This window comes from Manis javanica, chromosome 11 (genome assembly GCF_040802235.1).
Source record: "Manis javanica isolate MJ-LG chromosome 11, MJ_LKY, whole genome shotgun sequence".
Lineage (NCBI taxonomy): Eukaryota > Metazoa > Chordata > Mammalia > Pholidota > Manidae > Manis > Manis javanica.
This window is the reverse complement of record NC_133166.1, coordinates 67427303-67453595: the sequence shown is the minus strand read 5'-3', so window position 1 is coordinate 67453595 and position 26293 is coordinate 67427303. Positions and strand designations below refer to the sequence as shown.

Below are 26293 nucleotides of genomic sequence, written 5' to 3'. Positions count from 1 at the left end.
AAGTAGCAACCTTAAGAAAAGCAGGACACTATTGCATAATTTGGTGGAATTTTCCAGCTATCCTAAGGTCTAGAGAAAATATAGCAGTAGCATCCTAACTGGTTACCCTGCCTTGGAGTCTTTCATTTTGTCCATTATAACTTAATAAAAAATCTAGAGAAAGAAATGTAAGGATTCCGTATTTATCCCAAAGTTAACTGAAAGTGGGGGATAAGTTTAACTAAAAGTGAAAACCATATTAAGAGGTAGAGGTTGTTACAAATGACCCATCCTTTTTTTTTCTAAGTATTTCTTTATTTGTGTAGTCTTAGTTTTTTATACTTATATATGTTAAATAATATTTTTTGTCCCATCTGTTCACAGACTTTTTCTTACAAAAATGATAAAAGAGCCTTAGAAACAACAAAATATTTGTTGTGGTTCATTATGCATATGATTTCCTAGTTGCATTAAGAAATATCTCCATCATTGGGTGAGATTAAGGCTGTATCAGGAGGAACCAGCCAAATTAGACAGGACCCTACAACTACTTTCATTGAATTTACAGCAACTTCAGTATAAGCTTCACCACACCATAGGTACCTGAAAAAATTAGTCCTGAGCTTCATTTGCTTAATAATTAATGTACCTGTGATAACAGCCAAACTGAATCTTTTAACCACACATCTAATAATCAGTATTATCTCTATCCGACATTATTACCACAAGTAATCTGGTTTCATATTATAAATCACAGACATTTAATTATTGGTATAGGTGCCCCTTTAGCAGTTTACCTATAGTAGTAGGATTTGGGGAGTTAAATAGCGAGTGGCCTATAATAAGGAGGTAACTGAACTTTTTGTTCTCCAAACTGCAGTAATTGACCATTACAAGGGCTTCCATACTGTGTTAGCCATTGTCTTGAGTGCTGTGTGAAACGAATGTTACATGTGGGTGGGTTGTTCCTCTGAATCCTCAACAATTAGTTTTTCTGTATTTTCTGGAATAGTTGAGTCAAAAGAAGATGATGTATAAGAAGAAAAAAGGGAAGCCACTTCAGACCAGAAAACAGCGAAATGAACAGTATCAGAAAAATAATTTGATGCAGGAGTTAAAGTTAACAGAAGATGCCCCAGTAAGAAAGCGTTGTTGCTTGCTTCTACTATCTGGTTAAAGAGAATTCCATAGAAGGAGCAGGACAAGGGCTTAAGGTTTTCTCTAAACCAAAAAAAGGAATGGGGAATAGGAGGGAGAAGCTTTCTATTTCGAGTTTGGAGTTCTTTCATGAGTCCTCTGAACATCTCTGAGCAACTTTCAGCCTTGGCCCACCGATACTCTACTACACTCTGGCATAGCAAGTATGGGTTTTACCAAGTTTTCCAGGGAAAAGAGGTGGTACTAGAAAAGTGGTGACTAGAGCTGGTCCAGACTAAGGGATCAGGCCTGGTCTAGGCTAAGGACACCTATATAGCTCCTTACCAATCTTTCTCCTACATGCCATAGCCATACCATACCCCCTTTCTGAAGATGAAAATGCTTTTCACACAGGTGGGAGTTTTACTGTTGGGTTGGATCAGTTATGAGTAGATTAATTAATTGCAGTTGATCAACTGAAAAATATTCTCTTTACATTCAGTTTTAGGAAAAGGTAGGGTTTGCTTCTACTCTGTAGAAACAGCCTACCCTTTTAAAAAATTCAGAGATTATCAGTTCTTCAACAATGAAAAATGAAAAACCAACATTGAATGAGGTAGAATTTTTTCTTGACTCTTTTTTTTTCTCACTCAGAAAATTCATTAAAACTTTTTTGTAATATATTTAAAGTGCAGTGTGATGATTTGATACATACATATATTATGACAGAATTCCCACCATTAAATTAACTAACACATCCATCACCTCACATATTTACCCATTTTTTTTTTTTTTTTGAGAGGGCATCTCTCATATTTATTGATCAAATGGTTGTTAACAACAATAAAATTCAGTATAGGGGGGTCAATGCTCAATGTACAATCATTAATCCATCTCAAGCCTAATTCTCGTCAGTCTCCAATCTTCTGAAGCATAACGAACAAGTTCTTACATGGTGAACGAATTCTTACAGAGTGAATAAATTCTTACATGGTGAACAGTACAAGGGCAGTCATCACAGAAACTTTCGGTTTTGATCATGCAATATGACCTATAAACCATCAGGTCAAATATGAATATTCATTTGATTTTTGTACTTGATTTATATGTTGATCCCACATTTCTCCTATTATTATTATTATTTTTATTTTTAATAAAATGCTGAAGTGGTAGGTAGATGCAAGATAAAGGTAGAAAACATAGTTTAGTGCTGTAAGAGGGCAAATGTAGATGATCAGATGATCAGGTGTGTGCCTATTGACTAAGTATTAATCCAGGCTAGACAAGGGCAGCAAAACATCCACAGATGCAGAAGATTTCTCTCAAAGCAGGGGGGGTGAGGTTCTGAGCCTCACCTCTGTTGATCCCCAAATTCTCACCTGATGGCCCCCCTGCGACTGTGCCTGTCTTAGGTTGTTCCTCCCTTGAGGAATCTTACCCGTCTCTGGCTAACCAGTCATCTTCCGGGGCCATACAGGGAAATGTAAAGTTGGTAAGTGAGAGAGAAGCCATATTGTTTGCAAAGGTTAGCTTTTTACTTCTTTGCAGATTTATGCCCTGTGGCTTCTATGCCCAGCACTTGTCTCGAGGTATCTTTACCACCTGGAGGAATTATGATACTCGGTAAATTCGATATGAGGCACGAATTCTATTTAAGGTTTGTAATTAGGAAGGAAGAAGAAAAGCTATAGATGTAGCATATGAAGGAAACTTGGGAGGATTGATTATTTCTTTGACATATCTTCTTGTAGAGTACCTTAAGTATGTATAGGTTTTAAACTACTAACTAATTTGCACACACATATTAACATAATAGGAATACGGTGACATAAACAAAGCAAATCTATAATTACCAGCCATCTCCAGTGAAGCCAAGAAAACCATTTAGGCACCCTAGGCATTTGTGAAAATTTATCTATGATATGATGGATATTGTCCAACTGTACTTGAACCATCAGACAAATTAAAGCAGCCCATTTCTGGGATCTGTTCACATCCCATATGTTCTTTTAACCATAGATAGTCTATAGTCATGAGATTTTGGGGTGCTACAACTTGCACCCCTCCCAACTCCTGGTTGAGTTCCAACAGTACAGATCCAGTCAAATTCGTTGTCTCACTGTATGCACATGCCAGCCTAGACATCTCCCTCCTCCTTCTTATGGCAAGTCCAGGAGACGGTGGGCTGGATGCAGCCACAACCGCAGCATCGTCCGGATCCCTGTGGAGGCTTTTTGATGATCATCCCCTGGCACGAGTCCTCCAGAGAGTGCTGATGCCGGAAGCTCCTCCTCATATCGTATCTTAGTTCATTTTCTGGGTATCCAAGCTAGGCCTTGATCTTCTGCGTAGAAACAAACAGACCCTTTGCCCACACTTTGACATGCCCTCTATACCACTGTGCAGAACTCATTGGAGGTCAGCACACAGTAACTGCTTTCTTTTTTTTTTTTAATTAAGAGAAAGGAATATTATCAGAAAAGAGTACCTCCATAGCTGATCATCTGACACTCTTTAAGTGATCAACATTAAGGATATTTAAAGCATGCGTTGATCTTTGATTTACCAATAGTTTTATCCTGTTAAGGAGTAATCCCCCTTTTCTTTCTTTCTTTCTTTTTTTTTTTAAATTTTTAATCTACACTTACCTGAAGAATACTATGTTTACTATGCTCTCCCCTATATCAGGTCCCCCCTAACAACCACATTACGGTTACTGTCCATTAGCTTAGCAAAATGTGGTAGAGTCACTACTTGTCCTCTCTGTGTTGTGCAGCCCACCCTCCCCTTTCTCCCTCCCCCCCATGCATGCTAATCTTAATACCCCCCTTCTTCTTCCCCCCCCTTATCCCTCCCTGCCCACCCATCCTCCCCAGTTCCTTTCCCTTTGGTACCTGTTAGTCCATTTTTGGGTTCTGTAATTCTGCTGCTGTTTTGTTCCTTCAGTTTTTCCTTTGTTCCTATACTCCTCAGATGAGTGAAATCATTTGGTATTTCTCTTTCTCCGCTTGGCTTATTTCACTGAGCATAATACTCTCCAGCTCCATCCATGTTGCTGCAAATGGTTGGATTTTTCCACTTCTTATGGCTGAGTAGTATTCCATTGTGTATATGTACCACATCTTCTTTATCCATTCATCTACAGATGGACATTTAGGTTGCTTCCAATTCTTGGCTATTGTAAATAGTGCTGCGATAAACATAGGAGTGCATCTGTCTTTCTCAAACTTGATTGCTGCGTTCTTAGGGTAAATTCCTAGGAGTGGAATTCCTGGGTCAAATGGTAGGTCTGTTTTGAGCATTTTGATGCACCTCCATACTGCTTTCCACAATGGTTGAACTAATTTACATTCCCACCAGCAGTGTAGGAGGGTTCCCCTTTCTCCACAGCCTCGCCAACATTTGTTGTTGTTTGTCTTTTGGATGGCAGCTATCCTTACTGGTGTGAGGTGATACCTCATTGTAGTTTTAATTTGCATTTCTCTGATAATTAGCGATGTGGAGCATCTTTTCATGTGTCTCTTGGCCATCTGTATTTCTTTTTTAGAGAACTGTCTGTTCAGTTCCTCTGCCCATTTTTTAATTGGGTTATTTGTTTTTTGTTTGTTGAGGCGTGTGAGCTCTTTATATATTCTGGACGTCAAGCCTTTATCAGATCTGTCATTTTCAAATATATTCTCCCATACTGTAGGGTTCCTTTTTGTTCTATTGATGGTGTCTTTCGCTGTACAGAAGCTTTTCAGCTTAATGTAGTCCCACTTGCTCATTTTTGCTGTTGTTTTCCTTGCCCGGGGAGATATGTTCAAGAAGAGATCACTCATGTTTATATCTAAGAGGTTTTTGCCTATGCTTTTTTCCAAGAGTTTAATGGTTTCGTGACTTACATTCAGGTCTTTGATCCATTTTGAGTTTACCTTTGTATATGGGGTTAGACAATGGTCCAGTTTCATTCTCCTACATGTAGCTGTCCAGTTTTGCCAGCACCATCTGTTGAAGAGACTGTCATTTTGCCATTGTATGTCCATGGCTCCTTTATCAAATATTAATTGACCATATATGTTTGGGTTAATTTCTGGGGTCTCTAATCTGTTCCACTGGTCTGTGGCTCTGTTCTTGTGCCAGTACCAAATTGTCTTGATTACTATGGCTTTGTAGTAGAGCTTGAAGTTGGGGAGTGAGATCCCCCCTACTTTATTCTTCTTTTTTAGGATTGCTTTGGCTATTCGGGGTCTTTGGTGTTTCCATATGAATTTTTGAATTATTTGTTCCAATTCATTGAAGAATGTTGCTGGTAATTTGAGAGGGATTGCATCAAATCTGTATATTGCTTTCGACAGGATGGCCATTTTGACGATATTAATTCTTCCTAGCCATGAGCATGGGATGAGTTTCCATTTATTAGTGTCCCCTTTAATTTCTCTTAAGAGTGACTTGTAGTTTTCAGAGTATAAGTCTTTCACTTCCTTGGTTAGGTTTATTCCTAGGTATTTTATTCTTTTTGATGCAATGGTGAATGGAATTGTTTTCCTGATTTCTCTTTCTATTGATTCGTTGTTAGTGTATAGGAAAGCTACAGATTTCTGTGTGTTGATTTTGTATCCTGCAACTTTGCTGTATTCCGATATCAGTTCTAGTAGTTTTGGAGTGGAGTCTTTAGGGTTTTTTATGTACAGTATCATATCATCTGCAAATAGTGACAGTTTAACTTCTTCTTTACCAATCTGGATTCCTTGTATTTCTTTGTTTTGTCTGATTGCCGTGGCTAGGACCTCCAGTACTATGTTAAATAATAGTGGGGAGAGTGGGCATCCCTGTCTGGTTCCCGATCTCAGTGGAAATGCTTTCAGCTTCTCGCTGTTCAGTATAATGCTGGCTGTGGGTTTATCATATATGGCCTTTATTATGTTGAGGTACTTGCCCTCTATTCCCATTTTGCTGAGAGTTTTTATCATGAATGGATGTTGAATTTTGTCAAATGCTTTTTCAGCATCTATGGAGATGATCATGTGGTTTTTGTCTTTCTTTTTGTTGATGTGGTGGATGATGTTGATGGATTTTCGAATGTTGTACCATCCTTGCATCCCTGGGATGAACCCCACTTGGTCATGGTGTATGATCCTTTTGATATACTGTTGAATTCTGTTTGCTAATATTTTATTGAGTATTTTTGCATCTACATTCATCAGGGATATTGGTCTGTAATTTTCTTTTTTGGTGGGGTCTTTTCCTGGTTTTGGTATTAGGGTGATGTTGGCTTCATAGAATGAGTTTGGGAGTATTCCCTCTTCTTCTATTTTGTGGAACACTTTAAGGAGAATGGGTATTATGTCTTCTCTGTGTGTCTGATAAAATTCCGAGGTAAATCCGTCCGGCCCCGGGGTTTTGTTCTTGGGTAGTTTTTTGATTACTGTTTCAATTTCTTTGCTTGTAATTGGTTTGTTTAACTTTTGTGTTTCTTCCTTGGTCAGTCTTGGGAGGTTGTATTTTTCTAGGAAGTTGTCCATTTCTTCTAGGTTTTCCAGCTTGTTGGCATATAGGTTTTCATAGTAGTCTTTAATAATTCTTTGTATTTCTGTGGAGTCTGTCGTGATTTTTCCATTCTCATTTCTGATTATGTTGATTTGTGTTGACTCTCTTTTTCTCTTAATAAGTTGGGCTAGAGGCTTATCTATTTTGTTTATTTTCTCAAAGAACCAGCTCTTGGTTTCGTTGATTTTTGCTATTGTTTTATTCTTCTCAATTTTGTTTATTTCTTCTCTGATCTTTATTATGTCCCTCCTTCTGCTGACTTTAGGCCTCATTTGTTCTTCTTTTTCCAGTTTTAATAGTTGTGATGTTAGACTATTCATTTGGGATTGTTCTTCCTTCTTCAAGTGTGCCTGGATTGCTATATACTTTCCTCTTAAGACTGCTTTCGCTGCATCCCACAGAAGTTGGGGCTTAGTGTTGTTGTTGTCATTTGTTTCTATATATTCCTTGATCTCTATTTTGATTTGTTCATTGATCCATCGATTATTTAGTAGCATGTTGTTAAGCCTCCATGTGTTTGTGAGCCTTTTTGTTTTCTTTGTAGAATTTATTTCTACTTTCATACCTTTGTGGTCTGAAAAATTGGTTGGTAGAATTTCAATATTGTGGAATTTACTGAGGCTCTTTTTGTGAGCTAGTATGTGGTCTATTCTGGAGAATGTTCCATGTGCACTTGAGAAGAATGTATATCCTGTTGCTTTTGGATGTAAAGTTCTATAGATGTCTATTAGGTCCATCTGTTCTAGTGTGTTGTTCAGTGCCTGTGTGTCTTTACTTATTTTCTGCCCGGTGGATCTATCCTTTGGGGTGAGTGGTGTGTTGAAGTCTCCTACAATGAATGCATTGCAGTCTATTTCCCTCTTTAGTTCTGTTAGTATTTGCTTCACATATGCTGGTGCTCCTGTATTGGGTGCATATATATTTAGAATGGTTATATCCTCTTGTTGGACTAAGCCCTTTATCATTATGTAGTAGCCTTCTTTATCTCTTGTTACTTTCTTTGTTTTGAAGTCTATTTTGTCTGATATTAGTACTGCAACCCCTGCTTTCTTCTCACTGTTGTTTGCCTGAAATATGTTTTTCCATCCCTTGACTTTTAGTCTATGCTTATCTTTGGGTTTAAGGTGAGTTTCTTGTAAGCAGCATATAGATGGGTCTTGCTTTTTTATCCATTCTATTACTCTATGTCTTTTGATTGGTGCATTAAGTCCATTTACATTTAGGGTGACTATTGAAAGATATGTACTTATTGCCATTGCAGGCTTTAGATTCGTGGTTACCAAAGGTTCAAGGTTAGCTTCTTTAGTATCTTACTGCCTAACTTAGCTCGCTTATTGAGCTGTTATATACACTGTCTGGAGAGTCTTTTCTTCTCTCCCTTCTTATTCCTCCTCCTCCATTCTTCATATGTTGTGTGTTTTGTTCTGTGCTCTTTTTAGGGGTGTTCCCATCTAGAGCAGTCCCTGTAGGATGCCCTGTAGAGGTGGTTTGTGGGAAGCAAATTCCCTCAGCTTTTGCTTGTCTGGGAATTGTTTGATCCCACCATCATATTTAAATGATAGTCGTGCTGGATACAGTATCCTTGGTTCAAGGCCCTTCTGTTTCATTGCATTAAGTATATCATGCCATTCTCTTCTGGCCTGTAGGGTTTCTGTTGAGAAGTCTGATGTTAGCCTGATTGGTTTTCCTTTATAGGTGACCTTTTTCTCTCTAGCTGCCTTTAAAACTCTTTCCTTGTCCTTGATCCTTGCCATTTTAATTATTATGTGTCTTGGTGTTGTCCTCCTTGGATCCTTTCTGTTGGGGGTTCTGTATAATTCCATGGTCTGTTCGATTATTTCCTCCCCCAGTTTGGGGAAGTTTTCAGCAATTATTTCTTCAAAGACACTTTCTATCCCTTTTCCTCTTTCTTCCTCTTCTGGTATCCCTATAATACGAATGTTTTTCCTTTTGTATTGGTCACATATTTCTCTTAGTGTTGTTTCATTCCTGGAGATCCTTTTATCTCTCTCTATGTCAGCTTCTATACGTTCCTGTTCTCTGGCTTCTATTCCTTCAATGGCCTCTTGCATCTTATCCATTCTGCTTATAAATCCTTCCAGGGATTGTTTCACTTCTGTGATCTCTTTCCTGACATCTGTGATCTCCTTCCGGACTTCATCCCACTGCTCTTGCATTTTTCTCTGCATCTCATCCCATTGCTCTTGCATTTTTTTCTGCATCTCTGTCAGCATGTTCATGATTTTTATTTTGAATTCTTTTTCAGGAAGACTAGTCAGGTCTGTCTCCTTCTCAGGTGTTGTCTCTGTGATCTCTGTCTGCCTGTAGTTTTGCCTTTTCATGGTGATAGAGATAGTTTGCAGAGCTGGTACAAGTGACCGCTGGAAGAGCTTCCCTTCTTGTTGTTTTGTAGCCTTTTCCTGGGAGAATAGCGACCTCTAGTGGCTTGTGCTGGGCAGCTGTGCGCAGACAGGGCTTCTGCTTCCTGCCCAGTTGCTTTGGGGTTTATCTCCGCTGTTGCTGTGGGCTTGGCCTGGCTGGGGCTGTTCCTCCAAAATGGTGGAGCCCCGTTGGAGGGGGAGCAGCCAGGAGACTATTTATCTCCGTAAGGGGCCTCTGTGCTCCCTGCTGCCCAGGGGGTTAGAGTGCCCAGAGATCCCCAGATTCCCTGCTTCTGGTCTAAGTGACCTGTCCTGCCCCTTTAAGATTTCCAAAAAGCACTCTCCAAACCAAAACAACAGCAGCAACAATGAGAGAGGGAACAGAAACAAAGAGAAAAAAAAAAGGAAAAAACAAGCGATTTTTTTTTTTTTTTTTTTTTTGTCCTCAGGTGCCGGTCCCAGGCACCCGCTCACTGGTCCTGCTGCCCTGTCTCCCTAGCACCAGGGTCCCTGTCCTTTCAAGGCTTCCAAAAAGCACCCACCCACCGGTCCCGCAGGGAAGGAACGCTCAATATTCTTTGTCCTCAGGCACTGGTCCCACGCACCCGCTCACCAGTCCCGCCGCCCTGCCTCCCTAGCACCGGGGTCCCTGTCCCTTCAAGGCTTCCAAAAAGCACTCGGCAAAAAGAGAGAAAAAAAAGGGGAAAAACGCGCGATTTCTTCCGTCCTCAGGTGCTGGTCTCAGGCACCCACCCACCGGTCCCACAGGGAAAAATGCGGGATATTCTTTGTCCTCAGGTGCCGGTCCCAGGCACCCGCTCACCAGTCCCGCCGCCCTGCCTCCCTAGCACCGGGGTCCCTGTCCCTTTTAGGCTTCCAAAAAGCACTCGCAGAAAAGAGAAAAAAAAGGGGGAAAAACGCGTGATTTCCTCTGCCCTCAAGTGCCGGTCTCAGGCACCCGCCCACCGGTCCCGCAGGGAAAAACGGGGGATATTCTTTGTCCTCAGGCGCCGGTCCCAGCCACCCGCTCACCAGTCCCGCCACCGTGCCTCCCTAGCACTGGGGTCCCCGTCCCTTCAAGGCTTCCAAAAAGCGCTCGCCAAAAAGAGAGAAAAAAAAAAGGGGAAAAACGCGCGACCTCCTCCGTCCTCAGGCACCGGTCTCAGGCACCCGCCCCCAGGTCTCGCAGGGAGAAATGCGGGATATTCTTTGTCCTCCGGCGCCGTTCCCAGGCACCTCCTCACCGGTCCCGCCACCCTGCCTCCCCAGCAACGGGGGCCCGTCCCTCTAAGGCTTCCAAAAAGCGCTCGCCAAAAAAAAAAAAAAAAAAAAAACCGCTCCGGTTTCTCTCCACCCACCGGGAGCCGGGGGGAGGGGCGCTCGGGTCCCGCCGGGCTGGGGCTTGTATCTTACCCCCTTCACAACGCGCTGGGTTCTTGCAGGTGTGGATGTGGTCTGGATGTTGTCCTGTGTCCTGTGGTCTCTATTTTAGGAAGATTTTTCTTTGTTATATTTTCATAGCTCTATGTGTTTTTGGGAGGAGATTTCCACTGCTCTACTCACGCCGCCATCTTGGCTCCGCCCCTTTACCCATTTTTTTAATGAGAACCCTTAAGTGCTACTCTCTTAGTAAATTTCAATTATATAACACAGTGTTATTAACTACAGTCACCATGTTTTACATTAGATCCTCGTACCTTATTCATCTTACAGCTGAGAGGTTGTACCCTTTTGCCAACCTCTCCTTACTTTCCCCAGCCCCTGGCAACCACCTTTCTACTCTCTGTTTCTTTGAGTTTGACTGTTTTTCTCTGTATGGCTTATTTCACTTAAGCATAATGCCCTACAGATTCATCCATGTTGTCAAAAATGTCAGGTTTCCTTCTTTTTCAAGACTGAATAACATAATCTTTGCTAATATTTTCTCCCATTCCATAGGTTGCTTTTACATTTTGTTGATGGTTTCCTTTGCAGTGCAGTAGCTTTTTAGTTTAATGTAGCTCTGTTTGTTGTCTTTGCTGTTAGTGTCAAATCCAAAAAAGTATTGCCAAGACTGATGTTAAAGAGCTTACCCCTGTGTTTTTTCTATGAGTTTTATGGCATCTGGTCTTAAATTTAAGTTTTTAGTCCATTTTGAGCTGACTTTTGTTTATGGTATAAGAAAGGAATACAGTTTCATTCTTTTGCATGCAGGTATCTAGGTTTTCCAGCACCATTTATTGAAGAGAAGATCTTATGTTCTTGGCTCCTTTGTAAAACATTAATTGCCCATACATGCATGAGTTTATTTCTGGACTCTCTATTCTGTTCCATCCTTGACTCTTTGTCACACATATTCTCTGATTTTTTCCAATTAGCATGTCTCTCTCACAGGGTAAAGAACACAATAGCCCTCTGTCACCCTTACCTGTCAGTGCCACTGAGAGCAGTGGACATTAAAATTGGTAGGGACGCTTGATAATAGGGGAAGTCTAGTAACCATAATGTTGTTCAAGTAATTGTACATTAATGATATCAAAATAGATAGATAGATAGATAGATAGATAAATAGATAGATAGATAGATAGATAGATAGATAGATAGATAGATAAAATAATTGGTAGGAACACTGACACTGCTTTGGGTTGGACACTACTGAAGTCTGACAACAAATATTGGTGATTTGTGATTTTATACCCAGAACATAAGAACAGACTATTTTACTCTCTATCCATCCATGCATTCAATAAATTGTGTTGCATAGCTACTACATGCCAGACCCTCTACTGGATTCTGGGAGTGCATCACTGAACAAAACACTATCCCTGTCTTAGGGGACTTAGAGTCTTCTAAAATTTTAACAAGTAAGCAGGAAATTACATCACAGAATAGGATGCAGAAGGAACACAGAGGACAGGCACCCAACCAACTTTTAGTACTTTGTGGTTATAAAATCCTCCATTCTTTTTTTTTTAAGGTATCATTGATGTACAATCTTACGAAGTTTTCACATGAGCAAATGGTGGTTACTACATTCACCCATATTATCAAGTCCCCTGCATACCCACTGCAGTCACTGTCCATCAGTGTCATAAGATTCCGCAGAGTCATACTTATCTTCTCTGTGCTATACTGCCTTCCTGTGCCCCCCTACACACACCATGTGTGCCAATAATAATGCTCCTCCATCCCTTTCTCCCTCCCTCCCCACCTGCCCTTCCCCACTGCTCCCTTTGATAAATGTTAGTCCCTTTTTTGGAGTCTGTGAGTCTGCTGCTGTTTTGTTCCTTCAGTTTTGCTTTGTTGTTATAATCCACAAGTGAGGGAAATCATTTGTCAGAGAGTCCAGGTAAGCTCTTTCTCTGTCTGGCTTATTTCACTGAGCATAATACCCTCTAGCTCCATCCATGTTGTTGCAAATAGTAGGATTTGTTTTCTTCTTATGGCTGCATAATATTCCATTGTGTATGTGTATCACATCTTCATCCATCCATCTGCTGATGGACACTTAGATTGCTTCCACATCTTGGCTATTGTAAACAGTGCTGTGATAAGCATAGGGGTGCATGTGTCTTTTTGAATCTGGTATCTTGTTTTCTTCAGGTAAATTCCTAGGAGTGGAATTCCTAGGTCAAATGGAATTTCTATTTTTAGTTTTTTGAGGAACCTCCATATTGCTTTTCCACAATGGTTGAAATAATTTACACTCCCACCAACTGTGTATGAGAGTTCCTCTTTCTCCACGTCCTTGCCAGTATTTGTTGTTCCTTGTCTTTTGGATGTCGGCCATCCTAAGTGGTGAGAGGTGATATTTCACTGTGGTTTTAATTTGCAATTCCTTTATGATTAGCAATGTGGTGGAACTTTTCATGTGCCTATCAGCCATATGAATTTCTTCTTTGAAGAAGTATCTCTTCATATCTTTGGAGAAGTGTCTGTTCATATCCTCCAACTATTTTTTAATTGGGTTATTTACCTTTTGGGTGTTGAGGCATGTGAGTTCTTTATATATTTTGGATGTTAACCCCTTGTTGGGTATGTCTTTTACAAATATATTCTCCCATACTGTAGGATGCCTTTTTGTTCTAATGGTGTCCTTTGCTGTACAGAAGCTTTTTAGCTTGCTGTAGTCTCATTTGTTTATTTTTGCTTTTGATTCCCTTGCCTGAGAAGATGTGTTCAGGAAAAAGTTGCTCATATTTATATTCAAGAGATTTTTGACTATGTTTTCTTCTAAGAGTTTTATGGTTTCATGACTTACGTTCAGGTTTTTGATCCATTTCGAGTTTATTTTTGTGTATGGAATTAGACAGTAATCCAGTTTCATTCTCTTACATGTAGCTGTCCAGTTTTGCCAACACCAGTTGTTGAAGAGCCTGTCTTTTCCCCATTGTATATCCATGGCTCCTTTATCGTATACTAATTGACCACATATGCTTGGGTTTATATCTGGGCTATCTATTCTCTTCTATTGATTTACAGGTCAGATCTTGTACCAATACCAAATTGTCTTGATTACTGTGACTTTGTAGTAGAGCTTGAAGTTGGGGAGCATAATCCTCCCAGGTTTATTCTTCCTTCTCAGGATTGCTTTAGCTATTTGGGGTCTTCTGTGGCTCCATATGAATTTTAGAACTATTTTTTCTAGTTTATTGAAGAATGCTGTTGGCATTTTGATAGAATCCTCTATTATTTTATATATGAAAATCGATTTTGGTGCAGTAGTAGCTAATTCTTCGTGGGTGGGGTAGAAAATGGGCTACCTTCATGTGGATTGCTGCCCTATAGTTAACTATGATAAAATGAGGTCTCACTGTGTTACACTGAGGAACCCCCACAGAGTATAGCTGTCTCTATTTGGTATTGAGGGTCATTGGTATCTAGTGTAATAGTGACAAGGTAAGAAGCTTTCAAATTGGTCTAAAGTTCAAATTCCAGCTCCACTATGATTTTCTGTGAGTTACTTAGCCACCATGGGACTCAGTTTCTACATCTAAAATTCTGGGGTAATACCTGCATCATAAGGTTTGATTACTGTGAAGCTGTGTAAAGTGGCTGCATATGATAGGCCCTCAATAAATATTAGTTTCCTCCTTTTCTTCTAATTATTTTATGTTTGTGTCCTGCCTTTCTTTTCTTGTTGAGTATCAAAATCAATTAATATGCATGAATAAAAATCACTCAAATAATGTATATTCTATATATTCATACTTGTTCAAGTGAAAAATTTAATGAGAATATGTTCATTTATCATTTCAGTTACAATTAACTGGAAGAAACAAAGGCACCCCCCTGCACCCAACAAAATTGACCACCTTGATTCTGATGAAGAATAAAGAGAGAATACAGGTATTTCATTTAATAGATATACATAGATTCCACCAATTATTTTATTTGGTTTTCAAATGTACTGTGTCATTTGGAGGGGTGGTGATCCACCATCTGCAGTTTCACCTGCTCAGATTTGTTCTGCTCAGGTGCACATCTAAGGTAGTTTGCACCCTCAGGCAACAAACCGCCTGACCACCATGGGGCACAGCCCACAAGGTACCACAGGACTAGAGGAACCCCACCCGGAGCTAAAACCTTGCCATGAAGAATTTAGTGTTATTTCAGCATTTGTTATGCTGATCTTATTTTGTGACTCCATTGCAACATTTCAGGTAAAACAGTGGTAGTGAATAATGCAGCAGTTCTCAGCCCTAGGAGATGTTAACAACAAACGAGGGTGCTGCATCAGGTGTGAGGTGTGCCTCATGTCCAGTGTTACCAGCGATGATTCAATATTGAGGTTTGTGAAAAAAATATTTTTTAAAAGAATAAGTTACAATAAATTCATATTTATCCCTGCAGTAACATCTGTCTTCTGATTCATTTGTACTTGCATATTCTTTACTGAGTGGAAAGAATAAGAGGTGAAGAAACAGTAAGCTGTCATTTCATATAGCACTAGTGTGTCTGTGGGAGGGGCTGCTTACATGTCCAGGTGGCATAAATATTGAGAACCACTGGATCAATGTGGTACACTAGATATAGAATGGACAGTTCTCCCAAGATGAAGTCCTTGCTGTCTGCCCTCATCTGTTGGTTGGGAATTCTCAAGTTGCTGCTCTCATTTACCCATTAGTATCTTATGGAGAACTTACTATATGCAGGGCCCTTGGAGGACAGTAAGATATGTTCCTTACCTTAAGGAGATGATCCTCTAAGAGGGATGAAAGGAAAGTCCAACCATCATGGTGTGATAGCAGCTGAAGAGCAAGGAAAAGATAGGTATAAGTAAAGTCAGATCAAAGAGGATTTCAGTCCCAACTGATAAGTGATGATCATCCTCTTTCCTCATTCATCATTCATTACAAGAAGTCTATGGATAGCTAAAACCATATCCCACAGATGAAATGTGCTGATTAGACTGTAACATGTAACCAGAGATTCAGTTAGATTGAATGTAGAGGATGAATGCCATCCAAACCTTTACCTTGACTTCATTTTATCAAAATTTCTAATGTAATATTCCTCTTACAGAGATGTAAGCATTTAACTTCCATGGCATGTAGCAAGAGCAGTTTTAAAAAATGGGAGAGTCTCTTTTCTTGATAGATAAAGTTTGTTGCTTCCTTTATGTAATGTTTCTAGGCAGTTTATAAAATGCTGTCTCTGAACTTAACTTCTCAGGGCAATTAAAATATTGCCCATGGGCCTTTCTTTGGCCACCTGAGACAACTAAGGCAAATGCTTGATTCACCTCTGCTCTGTAACAAATTAGCTACTTTAGTATTTGCAGAACATTCTCAATAATCTTGTAAAACCAACCCCAACTCTACTATAACTTTAGAAATTGCAACATAAAGCAATTCAACTTTTGTCTTGTTTGCACAGAAAGAGAAGCCAAGATTTATATCACACTCTCCAAAGAGAAGCACAAACCCCAGCCAAGAGCTGGCTCCAGATATGAAGCCAAACTGGCCCAGGAACAAATATCCTGCCACAAAGAGTGGCTGCACCACCATAATGGCTTACCCATCCTTGCACATATACACATACCCATAGGGTGCCTGGGCCATGCCACACAGGTACTTCCTTGGAGTGTTTTGGGTTAGACACATTTTGTAAAGGGGAGAGTTGTATGATTGGGAACTATGTTCATTTGTGGTATACTGTGTTGTGCATCATTGTGCACTGTCCTTTCACTATGTGCTTACATATGTGCATGCCTTCATGATGCATACCTCAGGAGCTAAATTATTTTTTCATAAAATTAAATTTCATTTTGATGTATAGGAAAAACTTCCTGTATCAGAAATTAAGTGTGTGCTCAGGAAACTACAGCACAGATATACCTTATTTTAACCAATAGATATTCTCTATAAAATTATGTGCAAATCAATTTTAAAAGATCAAGCTCTATTTTAAGTGTATTCTGGGAGTATGATTTGTTTAAAAAGTCTTGCATCAAAGCTTTCTAACAAGGAATGACCAGTCAGACTATGATATATCAGGTTTGCTCAGTGTGACATGTTGCCACATAGAAAAACAATTCATGTATTAACTGGAATTTAATATTGCATATATTATGTTCAACACAGTTATGGAAGTTTTTTGACCCATTGATTAAAATTCTTTCTCTGTAACCAAATGTTTCCTTTGATTGGTTAACTGCATAATCTTCGGTGAACAGATGTTTTATATTTTATATCCCCTTTTGAGCACCAAGCACCATCTGACAGCAACAGCCTATCATGTCAGTGTGCTAGAGTCACATTAAAGAAGAGGCACTCCGATTGACTCCAAGCTTCCCTATTTTGACTTTACCATCTTCCTATCATATTGGATTGAAAACTTCCTACTATTTTTCCATTATCACCTTTAAATCCTATCACCCACCACTCCCTGGGTGACTGGTGATTATAGCCACATTGCAACACAAATCTTATTACAACCCCAGTGTCTGTGTCTTTTTTTTTTTTTTTTGAGAAGGCATCTCTCATATTTATTGATCAAATGGTTGTTAACAACAATAAAATTCAGTATAGGGGGGTCAATGCTCAATGTACAATCATTAATCAATCTCAAGTCTAATTCTCGTCAGTCTCCAATCTTCTGAAGCATAACGAACAAGTTCTTACATGGTGAATGAATTCTTACATAGTGAATAAATTCTTACATGGTGAACAGTACAAGGGCATTCATCACAGAAACTTTCGGTTTTGATCACGCATTATGACCTATAAACAATCAGGTCAAATATGAATATTCGTTTGATTTTTGTACTTGATTTATATGTTGATCCCACATTTTTCCCTTTATTATTATTATTATTTTTATTTTTAATAAAATGCTGAAGTGGTAGGTAGATGCAAGATAAAGGTAGAAAACATAGTTTAGTGCTGTAAGAGGGCAAATGTAGATGATCAGATGATCAGGTGTGTGCCTATTGACTAAGTATTAATCCAGGCTAGACAAGGGCAGCAAAACATCCACAGATGCAGAAGATTTCTCTCAAAGCAGGGGGGGTGAGGTTCTGAGCCTCACCTCTGTTGATCCCCAAATTCTCACCTGATGGCCCCCCTGCGACTGTGCCTGTCTTAGGTTGTTCCTCCCTTGAGGAATCTTACCCATCTCTGGCTAACCAGTCATCTTCCGGGGCCATATAGGGAAATGTAAAGTTGGTAAGTGAGAGAGAAGCCATATTGTTTGAAAAGGTTAGCTTTTTACTTCTTTGCAGATTTATGCCCTGTGGCTTCTATGCCCAGCACTTGTCTCGAGGTATCTTTACCACCTGGAGGAATTATGATACTCAGTAAATTCGATATGAGGCACGAATTCTATTTAAGGGTTGTAATTAGGAAGAAAGAAGAAAAGCTACAGATGTAGCATATGGAAGGAAACATGGGAGGATTGATTATTTCTTTGACATATCTTCTTGTAGAGTACCTTAAGTATGTATGGGTTTTAAACTACTAACTAATTTGCACACACATATTAACATAATAGGAATACAGTGACATAAACAAAGCAAATCTATAATTACCATCCATCTCCAGGGAAGCCAAGAAAACCATTTAGGCACCCTAGGCATTTGTGAAAATTTGTCTATGATATGATGGATATTGTCCAACTGTACTTGAACCGTCTGAGAGAAATCAGACAAATTAAAGCAGCCCATTTCTGGGATCTGTTCACATCCCATATGTTCTTTTAACCGTAGATAGTCTATAGTCATAAGATTTTGGAGTGCTACACCTTGCACCCCTCCCAACTCCTGGTTGAGTTCCAACAGTACAGATCCGGTCAAATTCGTTGTCTCACTGTATGCACATGCCAGCCTAGACATCTCCCTCCTCATTCCTATGGCAAGTCCAGGAGACGGTGGGCTGGATGCAGCCACAACCGCAGCATCGTCCGGATCCCTGTGGAGGCTTTTTGATGATCATCCCCTGGCACAAGTCCTCCAGAGAGTGCTGATGCCGGAAGCTCCTCCTCATATCGTATCTTAGTTCATTTTCTGGGTATCCAAGCTAGGCCTTGATCTTCTGCATAGAAACAAACAGACCCTTTGCCCACACTTTGACATGCCCTCTATACCACTGTGCAGATCTCACTGGAGGTCAGCACACAGTAACTGCTTTTTTTTTTTTTTTATTAAGAGAAAGGAATATTATCAGAAAAGAGTACCTCCATAGCTGATCATCTGACACCCTTTAAGTGATCAACATTAAGGATATTTAAAGCATGCGTTGATCTTTGATTTACCAATAGTTTTATCCTATCAAGGAGTAATCCCCCTTTTCTTTCTTTCTTTCTTTCTTTTTTTTTTTAATTTTTAATCTATACCTACATGAAGAATACGTTTACTATGCTCTCCCCTATATCAGGTCCCCCCTAACAACCACATTACGATTACTGTCCATCAGCTTGGCAAAATGTTGTACAGTCACTACTTGTCCTCTCTGTGTTGTGCAGCCCACCCTCCCCTTTCTCCCTCTCCCCCATGCATGCTAATCTTAATACCCCCTTTCTTCTTCTCCCCCCCTTATCCCTCCCTGCCCACCCATCCTCCCCAGTTCCTTTCCCTTTGGTACCTGTTAGTCCATTTTTGGGTTCTGTAATTCCGCTGCTGTTTTGTTCCTTCAGTTTTTCCTTTGTTCCTATACTCCTCAGATGAGTGAGATTATTTGGTATTTCTCTTTCTCCGCTTGGCTTATTTCACTGAGCATAATACTCTCCAGCTCCATCCATGTTGCTGCAAATGGTTGGATTTTTCCACTTCTTATGGCTGAGTAGTATTCCATTGTGTATATGTACCACTTCTTCTTTATCCATTCATCTACCAATGGACATTTAGGTTGCTTCCAATTCTTGGCTATTGTAAATAGTGCTGCGATAAACATAGGGGTGCATCTGTCTTTCTCAAACTTGATTGCTGCGTTCTTAGGGTAAATTCCTAGGAGTGGAATTCCTGGGTCAAATGGTAGGTCTGTTTTGAGCATTTTGATGTACCTCCATACTGCTTTCCACAATGGTTGAAATAATTTACATTCCCACCAGCAGTGTAGGAGGGTTCCCCTTTCTCCACAACCTCGCCAACATTTGTTGTTGTTTGTCTTTTGGATGGCAGCTATCCTTACTGGTGTGAGGTGATACCTCATTGTAGTTTTAATTTGCATTTCTCTGATAATTAGCAATGTGGAGCATCTTTTCATGTGTCTCTTGGCCATCTGTATTTCTTTTTTAGAGAACTCTCTGTTCAGTTCCTCTGCCCATATTTTAATTGGGTTATTTGTTTTTTGTTTGTTGAGGCGTGTGAGCTCTTTATATATTCTGGACGTCAAGCCTTTATCGGATGTGTCATTTTCAAATATATTCTCCCATACTGTAGGGTTCCTTTTTGTTCTATTGATGGTGTCTTTCGCTGTACAGAAGCTTTTCAGCTTAATGTAGTCCCACTTGCTCATTTTTGCTGTTGTTTTCCTTGCCCGGGGAGATATGTTCAAGAAGAGGTCACTCATGTTTATGTCTAAGAGGTTTTTGCCTATGTTTTTTTCCAAGAGTTTAATGGTTTCATGACTTACATTCAGGTCTTTGATCCATTTTGAGTTTACCTTTGTATATGGGGTTAGACAATGGTCCAGTTTCATTCTCCTACATGTAGCTGTCCAGTTTTGCCAGCACCATCTGTTGAAGAGACTGTCATTTCACCATTGTATGTCCATGGCTCCTTTATCAAATATTAATTGACCATATATGTTTGGGTTAATGTCTGGAGTCTCTAATCTGTTCCACTGGTCTGTGGCTCTGTTCTTGTGCCAGTACCAAATTGACTTGATTACTATGGCTTTGTAGTAGAGCTTGAAGTTGGGGAGTGAGATCCCCCCTACTTTATTCTTCTTTCTCAGGATTGCTTTGGTATTCAAGGTCTTTGGTGCTTCCATATGAATTTTTGAACCATTTGTTCCAGTTTGTTGAAGAATGTTGCTGGTAATTTGATAGGGATTGCATCAAATCTGTATATTGCTTTGGGCGGGATGGCCATTTTGACGATATTAATTCTTCCTAGCCATGAGCATGGGATGAGTTTCCATTTATTAGTGTCCCCTTTAATTTCTCTTAAGAGTGACTTGCAGTTTTCAGAGTATGTCTTTCACTTCTTTGGTTAGGTTTATTCCTAGGTATTTTATTCTTTTTGATGCAGTGGTGAATGGAATTGTTTTCCTGATTTCTCTTTCTATTGATTCATTGTTAGTGTATAGGAAAGCTACAGATTTCTGTGTGTTAATTTTGTATCCTGCAACTTTGCTGTATTCTGATATCAGTTCTAGTAGTTTTGGAGTGGAGTCTTTAGGGTTTTTTATGTACAGTATCATATCATCTGCAAATAGTGACAGTTTAACTTCTTTACCAATCTGGATCCTTGTATTTCTTTGTTTTGTCTGATTGCTGTGGCTAGGACCTCCAGTACTATGTTAAATAACAGTGGGGAGAGTGGGCATCCCTGTCTGGTTCCCGATCTCAGAGAAAATGCTTTCAGCTTCTCGCTGTTCAGTATAATGCTGGCTGTGGGTTTATCATATATGGCCTTTATTATGTTGAGGTACTTGCCCTCTATTCCCATTTTGCTGAGAGTTTTTATCATGAATGAATGTTGAATTTTGTCAAATGCTTTTTCAGCATCTATGGAGATGATCATGTGGTTTTTGTCCTTCTTTTTGTTGATGTGGTGGATGATGTTGATGGATTTTCGAATGTTGTACCATCCTTGCATCCCTGGGATGAATCCCACTTGGTCATGGTGTATGATCCTTTTGATATACTGTTGAATTCTGTTTGCTAATATATTATTGAGTATTTTTGCATCTACATTCATCAGGGATATTGGTCTGTAATTTTCTTTTTTGGTGGGGTCTTTGCCTGGTTTTGGTAGTAGGGTGATGTTGGCTTCATAGAATGAGTTTGGGAGTATTCCCTCTTCTTCTATTTTTTGGAACACTTTAAGGAGAATGGGTATTATGTCTTCTCTGTGTGTCTGATAAAATTCCGAGGTAAATCCGTCTGGCCCCGGGGTTTTGTTCTTGGGTAGTTTTTTGATTACCGTTTCAATTTCTTTGCTCGTAATTGGTTTGTTTAACTTTTGTGTTTCTTCCTTGGTCAGTCTTGGGAGGTTGTATTTTTCTAGGAAGTTGTCCATTTCTTCTAGGTTTTCCAGCTTGTTGGCATATAGGTTTTCATAGTAGTCTTTAATAATTCTTTGTATTTCTGTGGAGTCTGTCGTGATTTTTCCATTCTCATTTCTGATTATGTTGATTTGTGTTGATTCTCTTTTTCTCTTAATAAGTTTGGCTAGAGGCTTATCTATTTTGTTTATTTTCTCAAAGAACTAGCTCTTGGTTTCGTTGATTTTTGCTATTGTTTTATTCTTCTCAATTTTGTTTATTTCTTCTCTGATCTTTATTATGTCCCTCCTTCTGCTGACTTTAGGCCTCATTTGTTCTTCTTTTTCCAGTTTTGATAATTGTGATGTTAGACTATTCATTTGGGATTGTTCTTCCTTCTTCAAGTGTGCCTGGATTGCTATATACTTTCCTCTTAAGACTGCTTTTGCTGCGTCCAACAGAAGTTGGGGCTTAGTGTTGTTGTTGTCATTTGTTTCTATATATTCCTTGATCTCTATTTTGATTTGTTCATTGATCCATTGATTATTAAGTAGCATGTTGTTAAGCCTCCATGTGTTTGTGAGCCTTTTTGTTTTCTTTGTAGAATTTATTTCTACTTTTATACCTTTGTGGTCTGAAAAATTGGTTGGTAGATTTTCAATATTTTGGAGTTTACTGAGGCTCTTTTTGTGAGCTAGTATGTGGTCTATTCTGGAGAATGTTCCATGTGCACTTCATGGAGAATGTTCTGGAGAATGTATATCATGTTGCTTTTGGATGTAGAGTTCTATAGATGTCTGTTATGTCCATCTGTTCTAGGGTGTTGTTCAGTGCCTCTGTGTCCTTACTTATTTTCTGCCCAGTGGATCCTTCGGGGTAAGTGGTGTGTTGAAGTCTCCTAAAATGAATGCATTGCAGTCTATTTCCCTCTTTAGTTCTGTAAGTATTTGCTTCACATATGCTGGTGCTCCTGTATTGGGTGCATATATATTTAGAATGGTTATATCCTCTTGTTGGACTGAGCCCTTTATCATTATGTAGTGTCCTTCTTTATCTCTTGTTACTTTCTTTGTTTTGAAGTCTATTTTGTCTGATATTAGTACTGCAACCCCTGCTTTCTTCTCACTGTTGTTTGCCTGAAATATGTTTTTCCATCCCTTGACTTTTAGTCTATGCTTATCTTTGGGTTTAAGGTGAGTTTCTTGTAAGCAGCATATAGATGGGTCTTGCTTTTTTATCCATTCTATTACTCTGTGTCTTTTGATTGGTGCATTAAGTCCATTTACATTTAGGGTGACTATTGAGAGATATGTACTTATTGCCATTGCAGGCTTTAGATTCGTGGTTACCAAAGGTTCAAGGTTAGCTTTTTTAGTATCTTACTGCCTAACTTAGCTCGCTTATTGAGCTGTTATATACACTGTCTGGAGATTCTTTTCTTCTCTCCCTTCTTATTCCTCCTCCTCCATTCTTCATAGGTTGTGTGTTTTGTTCTGTGCTCTTTTTAGGGGTGCTCCCATTTAGAGCAGTCCCTGTAGGATGCCCTGTAGAGGTGGTTTGTAGGAAGCAAATTCCCTCAGCTTTTCTTATCTGGGAATTGTGTAATCCCGCCATCATATTTAAATGATAGTCGTGCTGGATACAGTATCCTTCATTGAAGTCCCTTCTGTTTCATTGCATTAAGTATATCATGCCATTCTCTTCTGGCCTGTAGGGTTTCTGTCGAGAAGTCTGATGTTAGCCTGATGGGTTTTCCTTTATAGGTGACCTTTTTCTCTCTAGCTGCCTTTAAAACTCTTTCCTTGTCCTTGATCCTTGCCATTTTAATTACTATATGTCTTGGTGTTGTTCTCCTTGGTTCCTTTCTGTTGGGGGTTCTGTGTAATTCCATGGTGTGTTCGATTATTTCCTCCCCCAGTTTGGGGAAGTTTTCAGCAATTATTTCTTCAAAGAGACTTTCTATCCCTTTTCCTCTTTCTTCTTCTTCTGGTATCCCTATAATACAAACATTATTCCTTTTGGCTTGGTCACATAGTTCTCTTAGTGTTGTTTCATTCCTGGAGATCCTTTTATCTCTATGTCAGCTTCTATACGTTCCTGTTCTCTGGCTTCTATTCCTTCAATGGCCTCTTGCATCTTATCCATTCTGCTTATAAATCCTTCCAGAGATTGTTTCACTTCTGTGATCTCCTTCCTGACATCTGTGATCTCCCTCCGGACTTCATCCCACTGCTCTTGCATTTTTCTTTGCATCTCATCCCATTGCTCTTGCATTTTCCTCTGCATCTCTGTCAGCATGTTCATGATTTTTATTTTGAATTCTTTTTCAGGAGGACTGGTTAGGTCTGTCTCCTTCTCAGGTGTTGTCTCTGTGATCTTTGTCTGCCTGTAGTTTTGTCTTTTCATGGTGATAGAGATAGTGTGCAGAGCTGGTACAAGTGGCCGCTGGAAGAGCTTCCCTTCTTGTTGGTTTGTGGCCTTCCTCACCTGAGAGAATAGCGACCTCTAGTGGCTTGTGCTGGGCAGCTGTGTGCAGACAGGGCTTCTGCTTCCTGCCTGGTTGCTGTGGGGTTTATCTCTGCTGTTGCTGTGGGCGTGGCCTGGCTGTGTTTGCTCCTCCAAAATGGTGGAGCCCTGTTGGAGGGCGAGTGGCTGGGAGGCTATTTATCTCCTTAAGAGGCCTCTGTGCTCCCTGCTGCCCAGGGGGTTAGAGTGCCCAGAGATCCCCAGATTCCCTGCCTCTGGTCTAAGTGACCTGTCCTGCCCCTTTAAGACTTCCAAAAAGCACTCTCCAAACCAAAACAACAACAGCAACAATTAGAGAGGGAACAGAAAAAAAAAAAAAAAAAAGGAAAAAACACTTGATTTTTTTTTTTTGTCCTCAGGTGCCGGTCCCAGGCACCCGCTCACTGGTCCTGCTGCCCTGCCTCCCTAGCACCAGGGTCCCTGTCCCTTCAAGGCTTCCAAAAAGCACCCGCCCACTGGTCCCGCAGGGAAAAACGCGCGATATTCTTTGTCCTCAGGCGCCGGTCCCAGGCACCCGCTCACCAGTCCCGCCGCCCTGCCTCCCTAGCACCAGGGTCCCTGTCCCTTTAAGGCTTCCAAAAAGCACTCACCAAAAAGAGAGAGAAAAAAAAGGGGAAAAACGCACGATTTCCTCCGTCCTCAGGTGCCGGTCTCAGGCACCCGCCCACCGGTCCCGCAGGGAAAAACGCGGGATATTCTTTTTCCTCAGGCGCCGGTCCCAGGCACCTGCTCACCAGTCCTGCTGCCCTGCCTCCCTAGCACTGGGGTCCCTGTCCCTTTAAGGCTTCCAAAAAGAGGGAAAAAAAGGGGAAAAACGCACGATTTCCTCCATCCTCAAGTGCCGGTCCTAGGCACCCGCTCACCGGTCCTGCCACCCTGCCTCCCTAGCAACGGGGTCCCTGTCCCTTTAAGGCTTCCAAAAAGCACTCGCCAAAAAAAAAAAAAAAACGGCTCCGGTTTCTTTCCACCCGCCGGGAGCCAGGGGGAGGGGCGCTCGGGTCCCGCCGGTCCAGGGCTTGTATCTTACCCCCTTCGCAAGGCGCTGGGTTCTTGCAGGTGTGGATGTGGTCTGGATGTTGTCCTGCGTCCTGTGGTCTCTATTTTAGGAAGATTTCTCTTTGTTATATTTTCATAGCTCTATGTGTTTTTGGGAGGAGATTTCCACTGCTCTGCTCATGCCGCCATCTTGGCTCCGCCTCTGTGTCTTTTTTTTTTTAATTAATTGACTTTATTTTGAGGACAGCGTAGATTTACAGAGAAATAGAGAAGAAAGCATAGAGTTCTTATACACTGCCCACCTTTCCCCACCCCACATACATTGTTTGAGTCTTTTTAAAGGAAATGAGATATGCCCATACTCTTTACATGGGAGTCTGAAAATGGCCTTCCCTCATTCCATACCTCACACCCTAAAACTATTAACATTTCAAGTATCTAGAAACCACCCAGATAAAACCCCACTTTTTGTCTCAATGATATCTTTAAAGGAAGAAGTCCTAAAACAGCTACAAACTGCTGACGGCAAACCTTATTTGAAAGTTGTTGAGAAAAATTTGTTTTTGCTTCAGATAAGTTTGGAGAAAACTTAAAAGCATCCCAGTATGATGATATTTTTGGAATAAAAAATCAGGATATACGAACAGAACTTTTTAGCTGCTTTTTGAGAACAAAAATTTCCAGAGAGGTGTGTATTTGATACTAAGGTACTGAAGGGGCAAAAAGGAGAGAATCCTATGCAATCCTAACACAGCCTCCACATCCAATAATTGCCAAAAGGCCATGACATTTCAATATTGATCCCTGCCCTACCCATACTTATGTAAAGGAGTAAGTATTTGTTTTCTTTAGAAAAGAGAGGCAAGTTTTCTGGCTCAGTTTAGGAAGAAGTGGGGAAAGTGGGCATCCTTGCCTTGTTCCCTATCTTTAAGGAAAAGCTTTCACCTTCTCGCTATTAAGTATGATGTTGGCTATGGGTTTGTCCTATACAGCCTTTATTATATTGAGGTACTTGCCCTCTATACCCATTTTGTTGAGAGTTTTTATCATGAATAGAAGTTGAAATTTGTCAAATGCTTTTTTGGCATCTATGAGGATGATCCTGTGGTTTGGTCC

The 26293-nt window shown here is 40.2% G+C and overlaps 1 protein-coding gene across 1 annotated transcript in view; it reads left to right on the top strand.

Moving 5' to 3' along the window:
• The window catches only part of AGBL2 (AGBL carboxypeptidase 2), a 111273-nt gene extending 94341 nt beyond the window's left edge, over positions 1-16932 (top strand). Inside the window, 4 exon segments of the mRNA XM_073217722.1 lie at positions 992-1117; positions 1625-1732; positions 14265-14354; positions 15885-16932. Coding sequence (XP_073073823.1) covers positions 992-1117; positions 1625-1732; positions 14265-14354; positions 15885-16055 — 495 coding nt within the window. The 3' untranslated portion in view covers positions 16056-16932.
• The last annotated feature ends 9361 nt before the right edge of the window (positions 16933-26293 follow it).